Raw genomic sequence first — 14,185 nt, forward strand, 5'->3', positions numbered from 1 at the left:
CTAGAACACAATGACCTTTTTGGGTATCTTCAAGTACGACACTATGTTAACCAGAGTTGTAGATATACAGACTTATCAACAGTAGAATTAGAATTTTTCAAGATTCTGAATTTGGCCTACAGTTCAATACCAAGTAAATCAGTTTCTCGATTATATAATGCACTCTTCCATGCTAAAAATGTAAACACATTGTATATTAAAGAGAAGTGGGAGAAAGAAGCGAGGTTGGTACTTTCAGAGGAGACTTGGGAGAAAATATGCAGTTTTCAGTGGTCTTCGACTAACTCTTTGACTTGGAGAGAACATTGTTGGAAAAATATTATAAGATACTTCAAGATCCCATATCAAGAAAAATATAAAGACACAAACGTGACGTGTTGGAGAAGGTGTGGCTCCAAGGAGGCAAATCATTTCCATATTTTCTGGGATTGCCCTAAATTAAGTTTATATTGGAAAGGTATTCATAGAACATTAGTTAAGGTACTTAAGACCCAGATACCTCTGAACTTTGAGTTGCTGTATTTAGGGCATGTATTGTTTTTTGAACAGAAGAAAGATATAAAGTCGCTGCAGGCCCTTTTAGCGGCAAGTAAGAAATCAATCACTAGAAAGTGGCTAAATCCAATACCACCTACATTAGAAGATTGGCACGAAATTATCTTGGAAATATTTAAAATGGAAAAGATGACTTACTCTCTGAGAATTCAAAAAGAAAAATTTTATCAAATTTGGAATAAATGGATTGAATATATAACCCCAAAGCGAGCAGACTTTAGATGACTCTCCTAATGATTTATACTGCTCAACTCATCAATACAGTAATATTGCTAATGTAAGCACCCTTGGTCCAAATGTTTACTGTTTTTTTTCTTTTTTTTGGAAAATAGTGAATTAACGCAAGTAAAGGAAAGGATTTGGGAAAGGAAAAAAATGATAAGATTAAGTAAATAAGTACGTAGGGATTGGATAATTATGTTTGGGGGTAGGAGCAAACATGAACAAGTTAGGATATAAACACCTACAGTGGTAGTTACATAGGCTTACATACAATATTTTGGACCAGAAAGAAATGGTCCAGAAGAGATATATGGAAATTATTATTAATCCACTATTACTACTATTTTTCTTAACAACTAATATCATTACTTAGCCTAATAGAGTAGAATTACAACTGCACATAATTATCTATTTAAGTGCCTAATTACTTTTTATATCATCTCAATGTGTACTTAGGAATATATAAATAATTATAGATTTATACATATATAAAAAAAGGAAAAGGTTATACATGTGAAAAAAGTTCATGTTACTTGCGAATTCCTTATCCAAATAAAAGTAGGACCAGAGAGCACTAGAGGGACATCTGTTTAGTACGGAGATGAGGAATTTGTTTTAGCCAGGGGCCAATAATTTTGCAGAATTCATTGCCACAGACAGTGGTAGAGGCCAAGTTGTGTATATTCAATGATGGAACAGACTTGATTGGCTGGTCTAATTCTGTTCCATGTCTTCTGCCTTTTGATTTTTATAATAAAAATAGCTTTGTTTCATCTCTTCAAAATTGTCTTGTAGATAATTTTTTTTTAAACTCTCCAGTTGCAGCGATATAATTGCATTGATTTAGGGATCCACTAGTGGTGCTTGCAGTTGACTGGAGCTGTTCACCAGATTCTATTGTCTATTTCACCTTTTTCAATGTTTATTTCTTTTTGGACATCAATTATAGGGGATCTTTTGTGGCTAAAATCAGTGAAGCTATAAACTGGTGAATAGAATTGGTTATAACTAGAGAAATGGCGCAGAAACAGCCCTTTGGGCTCTCGCCGACCAATTGTCATTCATTTACACTAATCTCTTTTGTTATTCTTACCACATTTCTGCCTCCAACTGTAACTGGCACCTGAAGTCAGGATTGAATCTGGATCCTGAAGTCAGGATTGAGCTGGCAACAGCTCAACTAGACTGTCAGTGTGCTACTCATTATCAGATGAAGTTTCTTTAAAAAAAAACTTTGAATTTTAAATTGGATTACCAGGTGGAAACTAAGATGTTAAATAATTCGTAACATAATATTTATGAACGAATTGCCATCAGCATAAATTAAGTGTTAAGCTGCAGTAAAGGTGATTAGTGAAGCAGCATGTCATTAACAAGCTTGCTTTCATCCTATGCAACAAAATATTCTGAAGTACATTCATAATTACGTGAAAATGTAATTTCACTGATTCCTAAAATTATACTGGAGGAAGTTGCAGAGCAGTTAATGATAATCTTTGACAATTGTTTTGTCTTTTTTTTCATGTGTGCATTCTAGAAATCGTCATTACAACTGCAATGTCCAAATAACTTATTTTTGTCTATGCCTTTTTATAAACATATTAGATTGGATTCAGTGATGATTTACTTTTGTTCTTGCTCGCAAAGTTGAGACCTCATGGTTTTAAATCTATTTTGCTAGACCATTTATTTTAAAAGAAAACAAATTTTCTTGGACTGGCTAAAAGTAATACTGCAGTTCTTAACTGTGAGTTTACTGTCTCTACTATTGAGGCATTCCAGGACTAGCTGCACCTCCCGTCAAGCTGTTCCAGAACAGTAAGAATGCCGGCTCTGATCCAACAATGGAAAATTGCCCAGGTATGTCACACCCACAGAAGACAAATCCAGTTCTGGCTAATTACTGCTCACTGAGCCTGTTCTTGGTTATCAGCAATATATTGGATGATCTTGTTGTCATTTATTCCCTCACTAATAAATTGCTCACAATTGCTCAGTTTTGGTTTGTCAGGACCTCATGGCTGTGGACCTCAACTGCTATGGTCCAAGGACCGAGGCAACTTCTTATAAGTATGTCATTAAAAAACACCTTAGTGAGCTAATGGGGGAAGCACTCCACTTGTTTGAGTTGTAATATATACATAGGAAGATTTTGGAAATTGTAATCAGTTGTGGGAGTCCCAAGACCTCACCTTGGGTGTTTCTCTGTATAGTGTCCTTGGCTCAGCAATCATTAGCTGATTCTTTCATGATCTTCCCTCTATATTCTAGCCAGAAGTGGGATTATGTGCTAATGATTGAAAAATGTTTTATTTCATTTGCATTTCCAGACATTGAAACATTTAATGCTTGTGTGTAATATGGCCACAAAATTCATTCATTCACTTTTCATTTTTTGTGTGTCACTGGTAGGCAGGTATTTGTTGCCCATTCCTAACTGGGTTTAAGGTGGTAAAGAACAGCCTTCCTCAATAGCTGCAGACTTTCTGGTGAACATGCTTGCCAAGTATTGTTGGAAGCTGGTTCAGGATCTTGAATGACATAAATATATTTCCAAGTTGTGATGGTGCACAACTTGGAAGAAAATTTTCAGGTGATTTTCATGCATCACTAATCTTTGTCTTCCTTGTCTGTAGAGGATGCAGGTTTCTGATGTACCTGTTGGAGTTATCCGGGCGGGTCACTAGAGTCTATTGTTTTTGTCCGTTAGAAATTGCAATTGCTGTTCAGTGCTGCTGATGGATTTGATTATTCAGGGTCACAAATGGAGGGCAAAGCACATGGACTTTGTCATAAATGAAAAGCTGCTTGTGTTCTGATTACTTGATTGAGAGGACTTTATTGAAGAAGCAACAAAGCCTGGTTGGGCCTTCGATTGTACCCTAAAGGCTGATCTATACTCGTGCGTTAGATGTACGGCGTAGGTACAGCATAGCTGCGAAACCTACGCAGTATCTACGCTGAATTTTATGCTGTAGCCAAACGTGCTCCTCTCCCAAATTGTAACTACGTGTCGCGGGGATGCAGACCGAAACAACTGTGATTGGTCTGCTTGGTAGCATCGCATTTCCTCCTACGCTGCAGTAGCTTGCCATTGGGCAACTGAAGGGCAGGGAAGGAACTCTGGCTTGATGCCAGTTTGTAGCTCGCTGCTACAGCCTGTTGACTTTCACCTGAAGCTAAAACTTGAATGGTGATTGCCAGTCTCTGAGTATACTGTGCGTACGCTGGTGCGAAAGAAATGGTTGGAGACGATGAACCAAATCGTCAAATCTACCTGCCGACATCCGAAAATATTTGAAATGCATTTCCTCGTCCATGTTTCTCAGTAGCCGGACAAGCACAGAAAATTCACCCTCCTTCAGTTTCAGTCGCCATTGTTTGAAGTGAACACAGTGGCACAGGAACCCCACCACCAACTAGGGTTTTGGCGGTGAATTGCAGAGCGACGCACACACCAACACACAAGTATGAATGCTCACAATGGCGTAGCCCACTTGTGTAGGCTGCGGCGTAAGCTAGTATGCACAAGTATAAATCAGCCTTAATGAATTTGCACAGTGGGGCTAGCATGGTTGATGTCCAATAAATGACAGCTATTTTCTTTTGTGTAAGCTCTGGTTCCATTCACCAGAGTCCTTTTGCATTGCACATTGACAGTTTTACCAATGGATTCAAATGCTACCTAATTTATGATGTTCTTTCCATCTCTGGAGTTGGTTTCTTTGGTCTGCATTTGAATCATTGAATAATGTATGAAGCTAAATGCTGCTGCCTGGCACTCAAACTGGGCGTCAGTGAGCAGGTAATTGGTGTGCTGGTGCCACATTCACTCTGCTGCTGATTGGGTGGTTGCTGACCAGATAGGATTAGTTCTACTTATTCTGGATAGGACATACCAAGATAATTTTGCAAGTGCTCCTTGCCTCTGCTGCTCTTTGACCAGGCATTCAACTGGCTTCAAGACTAGGACAGTGGCTTGGTATTCAGAGTTGAATAACTTGCTGACAGCACAAAACCTTTCTTCAATCTACAGAGGAAAACTGGGGACTATGCTGCAGTGTTCTTTAGTTCCACTTATTAGGAGTTTGAAGAGATCTGGTGTGTCACCAAAGACTTGTAAATTTCCATAAATGTATGGTGAAGACCATTTTAACTGGTTGCACCATATTGTGGCATGGAGCCTCCAACACATAGGTTTGCAAGAGGCTGTTGTAGACTTTGCCAACTTCATAAAGGTACAGCCTCCCTAAAACTGAGTACATCTAGAAGAGATGCATCAAGAAGGCAGCATCTGTCATCAAAGATGCTCACAATCTGGGACATGCCCTCTTGGCTCTACTGCCTTGATGTGTACAGCTTCAGCATCTCAAGCTCAACACTACTTGAGGAAAAATTTGATAGCTGCCTAATTGCTTTACTGTGTGTCACCTACAGTTACACACTTGGGCTACTAAGACAGCATCCTGTAAATCTGCATCTTCTGTCCCTAAAAAGATAGGAGTAGTACAGGCCCTTTGGCCCCTGATGTGTCGATCTTTTAACCTGCTCTTAAGATCAGTCTAACCCTTCCCCTCCCATGTAGCCCTCTCTCTATTCTTTCATTCATGTACCTATCCAAGTCTCTTTCATCTCCCTAATGTATCTGCCTCTACTATTACCCTTGGTAGTGCGTTCCCTGTATTTACTACACTATGTATTTTTTTTTAAAAAACATCAATGACATCCCCTTCTGTACTTACCTCCAATCACCTTAAAATTATGTCGTCTGATATTGACCATTAACACTTAGGTTAAAAAAAAAATCTGGCTGATCAGTCAGTCTATGCCACTTATCAAGTTATACATCTCTGGGAAGTTCCTTTCATCCTCTTTCAATCCAAAGAGAAAAGTCTAGATTGCTCAACCTTTTCTCATAAGACACACTAATGCAGCCAGCATCCTGGTAAATTTTCACTGCACCCTTTTTTCAGCTTCCATGTCCTTTCTATAATGTTGGGACTAGAATTGAACACAATACTCCCAGGTCTGGTCTAGCGAGAGTTTTGTAGAGCCACCTCCACCTCAGTCATATTTTCAGTAGAGGGACTGTGGCAATTCAAGGCATCTTGCCACCAGCTCAAAATAGTTAATGGACAGGAAGCATTGATATTCTCCGTAATGACCAAGTTTTATAAAATAAATTGTGTATAGTTGCAAGAAAAAGTTTGTGAGCCCTTTGCAATTACCTGTTTTTTTGCATTAATTACTCAAAACGTGTTCTTGTCTTCATTTAAGTCACAATAATAGACAAACACCATCTTAACGAAACTAATAACACACAATTTTTGTATTTGTCAATACTGAGTACACAATTTAAACAGTAGCAGTCTGGGTTCAAAAAAAAGTATGTGAACCTCTGGGGTAATGCCTTCTACAAAGGTTATGTGGAGTCAGGTGTTTCAATCAATGAGATGTGGGTTGTGGAGGTGCCCTGCTGTACTTTTAAAAAAAAAGATACACAAAGCCAGGTTATCTTCTCAAGAAAGATCAATTTATATGCACCATGCCTTAATCAAAACAACTTTTAGAGGACCTTAGAAGAAGAATTATAGAGATTCAGGAAGATAGAAAAGGCTACATCAAAAGACCTGCAGAAATCTCTGGAACTTGATAAGTCTCTGTTCATGGGTCCACTGGAAGAAAAGAAAACACTGAATAAGAATGTTGTTCATGGAAGGACACCATGGAGGAAACCACTGCTCTCCAAACAAAACATTGCTGCACACTTCAAGTTTGCAAAAGATCACCTGGATGTTTCTTGGACGATGTTCCGTGGACAGAGAAGACAAAGGTTGAACTTACTGGCAGAAATGCATGTTGCTATATTTGGAGGAAAAAGGGCACTGCACACCAACACCAAAACTTTATCCCAACTGTGAAGCATGGTGGAAGGAGCATCGTGGTTAGTGGTTGCAGCTTGCAATCATTGAGGGAACAATGCATTCAAAATTGTATCAAGACACTTCACAAGAGTGAAGAGCAGGGTAGCGGTCCATCACCTGAAGATTAATAGATGTTGGGTACAAGACAGTGATCCAAGACATAAGTTAAATTAACAACAGAATGATTTAAAAAGAAGAAAATTTGTGTTTTGAAATGGCCAAGTCAGCAGCCAGACTTTAACCCAATTGAGGATGCTGTGGCGTGATCTGAAGAGGGCTGCTCATGCGAGGTATCCCAGAAATATTGAAGAACGGAACCAGTTTTGTATGGAGGAATGGTCTGATCAGCAGCTACAGGAAATGTTAGGTGGAGGTTATCTCTGTTAAAGGAGGTTCCACCAGTTATTAAATAGAAGGGTTCACATACTTTTTTCAGCTTGAAGTGTTAATGAAAAAACAATGTGTTCAATAAAGACATGAAAAAGTATAATTGTTTGTGTGTTATTCGTTTATGCAGATTGTGTTTGTCTATTACTGCGATCAGACCACATTTTATGAGTAACGCAGAAAGCCAGGTAATTGCAAAGGGTTCAAAACTTTTTCTTGCAGCTAGAGCCCCTACATCCATACTTCGATTCCCTGCATTTGCTACAACCATTGCTGTACATGATAAGCATGTTTATTAATGTGACTATGGTAAAAATATATTTCCTTAAATGCATGAATTAAAACTAGGGTTTTTATTTTTTTTAATATCTCTCCTCCTCTCCCTCCCCCCCCCCCCCCCCGCATCCTGAAAGCTATGTTTAGGTTTGACCTTGATTGCTGAGAAGTCTGTAGACATAAAGTGTTCTCTTCAGTTCTGTTTTGCATAGATTTTTTTTAAGGTTAAATATTGCCCTTTTGGAAGGTTCCAACTGTGGTGTTTCTCATGAATGACTTAAAATTGTTAAATTGTGCAGTGAAATCATATTATATTAAACTGTAATATGTTGCATTCTGTGCTCTGAATTTCAGTTATAGTTGTTGCTCATGTTTTTTTGTTTGTTTTCCTATGAGCTGAGCTAATATTGAATGGTTTGAGCTTCTGTATCTTGTCAGATGTTATGCTATTGAATAAGATGGAAAATTTTATTTATGTTTGGAATTGTAATTTTTGTTCCATGAATACTCTGCTGATGAGCATAGATAATATTTGAAATGAGCTTTTATTGGTTTTTAGAAGTAAAGAATAATGTATATTGCATTATTACCTACACTGAACCTAATAGCTACACTGCTGCATTCCCAAAATTTGTCCAGTGTGTAGTTTGGTAGTAAGCTCAGAAATAATCTGGCAATTTTAGCAACATTCTTTCCAGCTTTCCTTCCATTTTTGAGTCACAATAATATTGTGAGATATGAAGGTCAAAATATGTTTACCTCTGCACTTTACCTTTTGAATTTTAGTGGCTTATTCCATTTCCCAATTTGTAGAATTTATTCAAATACATTAATAATTTGTTCAATATTCATTTAAAAGATAATATTTAAATCTGTTTGTAATTTTGTTTTCTGTATCTGTTTATTTCAGTGGGACTAACTGCAGCTGATTACTCAAACTTGAAAGCAGGTATGGAGTTTTAAACTTATCATAAGTTACACCACTTATTTTTAAATGAATGGATCCCAAATCACAGTTTTTGCACGTAGGTAATTGATACAAGGGAACTGTGCAATGTGAATGGTGGTGTAGATGACTGTCTGGTTTTGTTTCGAACAAAATAAATTTTACTGTTAAAGAGTTGGAACTTGCCGTTAGTGATCAGAATTTATACTGCAGTGATCTGCATTTTCAGGCATTTGCTTGACCAGTTGAATGCCAAATGTGATTTTTTTTCAATCAGTGTTTTTACTGAAATACTGTACTTATCAGCCTCTGCAAGCCAAGTTCCTCAGCCACTTATGGGAATGAACAGGCCCACTGTGAATACTAATGCACCACCACCTCAAGGTCCACCTGGAAGCCTGGGAAATCAAATGCCAGAAAGCAACATTGGATTGGTAATGTATTAAACCTATCACAAAATAAATTTAGTATGTATAAAAAGTAGAGCTGTGAACATAAGAAAAGTAAGTGAACTTGAAATTTTAGGAACGTTCTTAATCTTTCATAAGTTACATTGGAGGTTGGTTGAGATTCAAACTGTTCACACTTGAGTTTGGTAGTGTGGATTTGGTGAATTTCTAACAGTATTAGCAAGGCACAGAGCACTTTGTTCGTATACCCTTGCTAAAAGGGATATTCTTAATTTCGCTTAACCCATGTTTAATGTCACCCGTACCCTTTCCTGTTTTAGGAAAGAATTTCTTTTGCTTTTCTAGAAAGTTAACCATGCCCTTAATGTAATGTTTTAAAGCAGTGGTCCCCAACCTCTGGGCCGCGGACCGATACATTGCCGCGAAGAATGCAGTGGTGCAGCGGTTGTCAGAACACACCCAGCACATCTTTAAGAAAAAGCCGAAATAAGCAAGTTAACTAATTAGGTGCCGCCCGCCACGTAAATGTCGGCTCAGATCATAGGCGATTTGCTTGTTAATTAATTAGCTTGTTTATTTCGGCTTTTTTCTTAAAGATGTGCTGAGTGCGTTCCGACTACCGCTGCACCACTGCATTCTTCGCGGCAATGTATCGGTCCGCGGCCCAGCGGTTGGGGATCACTGTTTTAAAGTATTCCTGTAATCGATTGTTGCATGCTTTAAAAAGAAAATTATCTGTCTTTGATGTCCCATAGTTTTGCAATATTTCAAAATTATATGCTATTTTTGATTAACTTGATTTGTATTAATTTTCAAATGTCTTATTTTTACGTATTACATAGTGACAAGTATTCTGGGTTAGGGAAGTGCAGTTATGCAAGAGAAATGGAATTGTAAGAGGTTAAATGTGGTCTAGCTTCTAAGATGCCAGGGTTTTCCAAATTCAAAGTTTTCACAGGAAACTTACAGAATCTGAGCTTCATTGTGCAAGGTTTGAATTGAAATGGGTTTTCAACTGATAGGTTATAGTAATAAATGTATTGAATGCTGAGAATGATTTTCTTTAAGTGAATTTAATAAAGAATCGTTTCAAGGTAGTGTCAGGAAATACAGCTTCTGCCTTTCTGGTTATTTTCTGAAGGGCAAGCTAACATTGAGGAATGCAAGTTCTTTCTAAGGCCTACTTCAATGTTTGTTCAGTAGCAGCTTTTTGTTCCGTTTTAATATTCAGTAACATTTATGATTGGATAATCAGGCTCCTAACACTTCTCAATTTGCCTCTTTACCTCCATTTGCTTTCTGGAGTAGATCAGGATGAATTATGACGGGTTCCCTACTGGACCAACGTCTGCATAACTTTAACACAAGGTTCAGTAAAAGAATGAACTGGGTTTATGTACAGTGCTTGAATGGATAGAATAGTAGAAGAAAAACTAAAGGGGATAGTTTGAGTGCAGACTTCTGGAAATGCTGATGAGAAGAGGCTTAGTTTAAATGAGTGAAAGTCTTTCTCAGAATAAAATACTTCCTGGACCCATTCTTAAATTGAGTTTTGTGTAGATTTAACTGTTTAAGGCTCCATAGTTACATTGAGAGCAAGTAATTTTTAATGTAATCTTTAACATGGAAACTGTCACAATAATATTACATACTATTGCCTGGTTTGTAATTGTCACATTGCTCAATGCAGTTAAAACATTTTCTATGTGCACTCTGTCAACTCTTTTATTTTCCTGTATCCATTTTTGTAAAGCTGGCTTTTTAAAATTTGTAGGTTAAACTTAAATAGCCCCCACCAGTGTAGTTACATCATTGGAAGGAGAATGTAATTATATTTGTGCTCAGCTGCTTTTGAATGTGTAAATAGGAATTTATAACAGGAACAGTTATGGGCAGAATATATGAATCTTAAAAGTGGGGTTGAGCTACCATGAATAACTAATCCCATTTTCACCTGTATTGCACTTGGTTTGTACTCTGCAGTGCGACAGCAGGCTTTCTGTATGATAGATAAATAATTGGCAAGCCGATACTAAGCCTCTTAGGTTCTGAAAACATTACTACGTATATTCTGAGATGGAGGATGTGCCGACTATTTACTTATGTACATAGTGATTAAAGACAAAGATTCTGTACTGAAATAAAAGGCACTGATGGAACATGAATACTTGTATCACTTTTGATGATGCTGTTATCATACACGACATTTACATCATATGACCCCAACGGTCAATTTTTTTAAAGAAACTCCACCCTATCTGCCTTGTCACAAAATCACGCAATCTGTAGTTGATACAGAAATTATTAGGCATCTTTGAGTCCATTTCTACAGTATTAAGGTTATCTTTTGACTTGTGTAATTTATTGGTAGCTTATTGTCAGTTGGAAAGAGTTGTCGTTTTGCTTCCACAAGCTGTTTACTTAAACAGGATTTTTCAAAGCTGACTACAATGTATGTTTTAAATCAATAATAGGTATAATTGCACTTTGCACAGTAGCTATTTTTTTGGAAATGATCTTTCTGTTTTTGAATAGAAACTTTCCTGAGCCTATTATCGTATTAGGAGTGCTATTCATAATGAATATATTGGCTCTGGTAAATAATTAAACAACATTTATGAAAGAATTTTAAAGTAGAATTATTTGGTATCTTTTGAAATGGATTAATTGGTACAAATTATTATTTTAGGGTAATCATATTTTTCAGGTGAAATGTCACTATGCAATTAGTTGAGACATCCAGTCATCTTTAAATTGTGACCGAGACAAATTAATGGATTTACAAACTTTGGCATATATGGTGTGGGTGGATGGTTTGTTTTTAAGTATTATTCAGAGGGTATTCAGTACTATGAAACAACATTTCTGCAAATATTTTGTAAAATACTTTTGAAAATAACTTTGTTTATATGAAAAAAGATACTTCAGTGAATGAGCTACTGTAATGACACTTTGATACACAGATTCCTCTTGTAGTTACCGGATCAACCCATGTACCAGCAGTGGCTTTTACTAGTAGGGTTTCTTGTACTTGAGTTTCTGATTTGTATCACCACAGGTTGAATTCCATTTGTTTTTTTTTTTTAGAAAGGTTCAGTTCTTGGGTGGATTATTGAAATTCTCTCTGACCTTGTATCACCAGTATTAAAGACACAATTCTTCATATCTTATTACATTAGTATTTTGGATATGCAGTTATATTTTCTAGCAATTTTACATATAATGTCATTTCTCACTGGCAGCCACCTTAATTATTCATTGAAATCCACAGCACAAAAATGGGCCAGTGACAACTTCAGGAAAATTTAACTTTATTTTGCCAAAGTTAAGTACTATTCTGTGTATTTAAAAAAAATCTTGAGAACCCATACCACTGAAATGATTATTTACCAATGCATTGACTATTATTTGTATTACTATAGAGAAATTTTGTGGCAGTTCTGGCTTTGAATTTCTCAGCATTTTATTTCTGGCTAATGAAGTACCTCAGAGGCTGCTCATTTATTCTATCTATCATGTGGTGATCCAGAAAGGCAGTGTATTCATTATGAAGGCATTCTTAATACAACAATTTAATGCTACTGAAGCTTGGTGCCACAGGTAATGATTAGTGCTTTTCTATGGATGCTTCTGATAGCCATGATGTGTCCATGAGTTATTGATAGATAGCATTTTCAATCTTGTGCTGAACTAGGTAATGATATTTACAGATAATAACTTCAAAAATCAATTCTTATTTCTAGCTTGCAAGGAGTTCAAGCAGTTGGCAGAGATTTTTGAAATTTGAATCTGACTATAGGCTTGATAGGGGAATATTGAAGTTTCCTGGCTACTCTGGAAAATAAATGAACTGCCACTGAATTTGTCGACTCTCGCAATGAGATGGGATAGTAAACTAGAAAGATGAAAAATAACGATTCAACAGTTTGTATGTATTGAATGCCAGTGAACATTTTGCCAGCCAAATTTGTTGGCATGCCAAATACCAAATGGGATGGGTACATTAAGTGGGTTTCATTGCTGTCCCCTTGAAGTGATTCTGTTTGTTCCCCATTATTACTGATGAAATATCTTTCATCTACTTAATTCTTAACATAATGGTACAGTTGCACTATTATGGAAGACATTTGACATGATTTTGTTAATCTCTTTGCCGTTTAATATTTCTGGTTCTGTAGTTACTGAGTTGATAGTTCCTTGGACATTCTTGTTGGTTTAAAGCATGAGTAGACTTGGGGAAAATGTCAGGAGAGTTGTATGAAGATGTTCTACTTGAACTTCAGACCAGAATTGATAACAAATGATTGATATTTTTGTGCTTGTTCTTGTCATTTTTCTTTTCTTTCACTTATAATGGTAACTTACAAAGCTTGCACTTAGGAGTATCATTTTGTCCTGATGACTGACTGACTGACTCGCACACAAACGTGCTTTCTCGTGTGCGCCCCGTCGTGCTCTCTCAAACACTCGCGCTCTCACAAACATGGAAGCATCATTCATAAAAATAACGATTTCAGTTGCCCTTTAACTGGTTGATTATGGGAACATTCTGAATTTCTTTTGACAGTAGACTTTTAAAATCTGATTTAAAAAAAAATAGGTTGCAACATGTGCTGCAATATACTTCTGAACAAAATCATTGTGAGATAATGTTTAAAAGGTGAAAAGAAGACAAACCATTGATACCACTGCTTACTTTTTTGGGCAGGGTTGTTAAAGTGAGCTGGCAAATCTGCCCACTCCCACCCAGTGCCACTACTTCCCTCCAGAGTGACTGTGACGTCTGGGATTCAAGATCTTGTACTGTCATTGGTTTTATGTTTTTGCACATTTCTTGCTGACATGCCTTTTGCTGTTTGGATAATGAATTTGAAGGAAAGTCGTGACCTACTGCAGATATTGAATCTCATGGTGGTTTTAGTTCCCTTTTTTATGGATGTCCCTTTCTCTTTGCCTGATTGCTCCCCATTCTCTCACTGTTCACTATAGTAGAGGCATTAAGAATAAAATTTTTTAATTTTTAAGATAAATTCTCTTTTTTTGTTTTAATTGACACTAAAAATATCCCTTATTGCTATTGCAGTGAAGCTTTCAGACATAATAGATTTAGAAAAAGATGGGGCTCTAACTAAGAGCTAGAAGGTGAAATCATTGTTAAATAAAGTTTGGAATACCTCATATGACAGTTTTAATGGGAGACATGGTAGATTTTCTCTTGGTGGAATTGGTAAATATCTTTAAGCTAACTTGTACTGCTGCATTTCATATTTATTTGTTTCAATTTATCTTTAGGATAGTTACTTTGATAATTTGCTTTGAGCGCCAGTTTAGTGTTTTGCTTTCACCAATTGTTCACTTCTGTTAAGATGCTAATACTGAATTTTGTCACAATAATCATGAGCCTTTCTTGGCTTGTTTTTTTGAGAACTGAGGCTTTCCAGCCAAGCACAGGTCTTTTGAACATG

At 36.8% G+C, this 14,185-nt stretch overlaps 1 protein-coding gene across 7 annotated transcripts in view; it reads left to right on the forward strand.

Moving 5' to 3' along the window:
* Positions 1 to 14,185, forward strand: part of LOC140204245 (non-POU domain-containing octamer-binding protein-like) — a 99,691-nt gene that overhangs the window by 53,748 nt on the left and 31,758 nt on the right. For 5 of the 7 annotated variants that reach the window (XR_011887565.1, XR_011887566.1, XR_011887567.1 and 2 more), the window contains exons 9-11: positions 2,551 to 2,637; positions 8,275 to 8,313; positions 8,617 to 8,744. Coding sequence is in view for 4 of the 7 variants with exons in the window: in XM_072270797.1 (XP_072126898.1) it covers positions 2,551 to 2,637; positions 8,275 to 8,313; positions 8,617 to 8,744 (254 nt within the window). In the remaining 3 variants the exon portion in view is untranslated. The remainder of the gene's footprint in view (positions 1 to 2,550; positions 2,638 to 8,274; positions 8,314 to 8,616; positions 8,745 to 14,185) is intronic. The other 2 variants (XM_072270798.1, XM_072270799.1) reach the window with 2 other exon arrangements.

The sequence above is a fragment of the Mobula birostris genome, chromosome 10, assembly GCF_030028105.1.
Source record: "Mobula birostris isolate sMobBir1 chromosome 10, sMobBir1.hap1, whole genome shotgun sequence".
In the NCBI taxonomy this organism is placed as follows: domain Eukaryota; kingdom Metazoa; phylum Chordata; class Chondrichthyes; order Myliobatiformes; family Myliobatidae; genus Mobula; species Mobula birostris.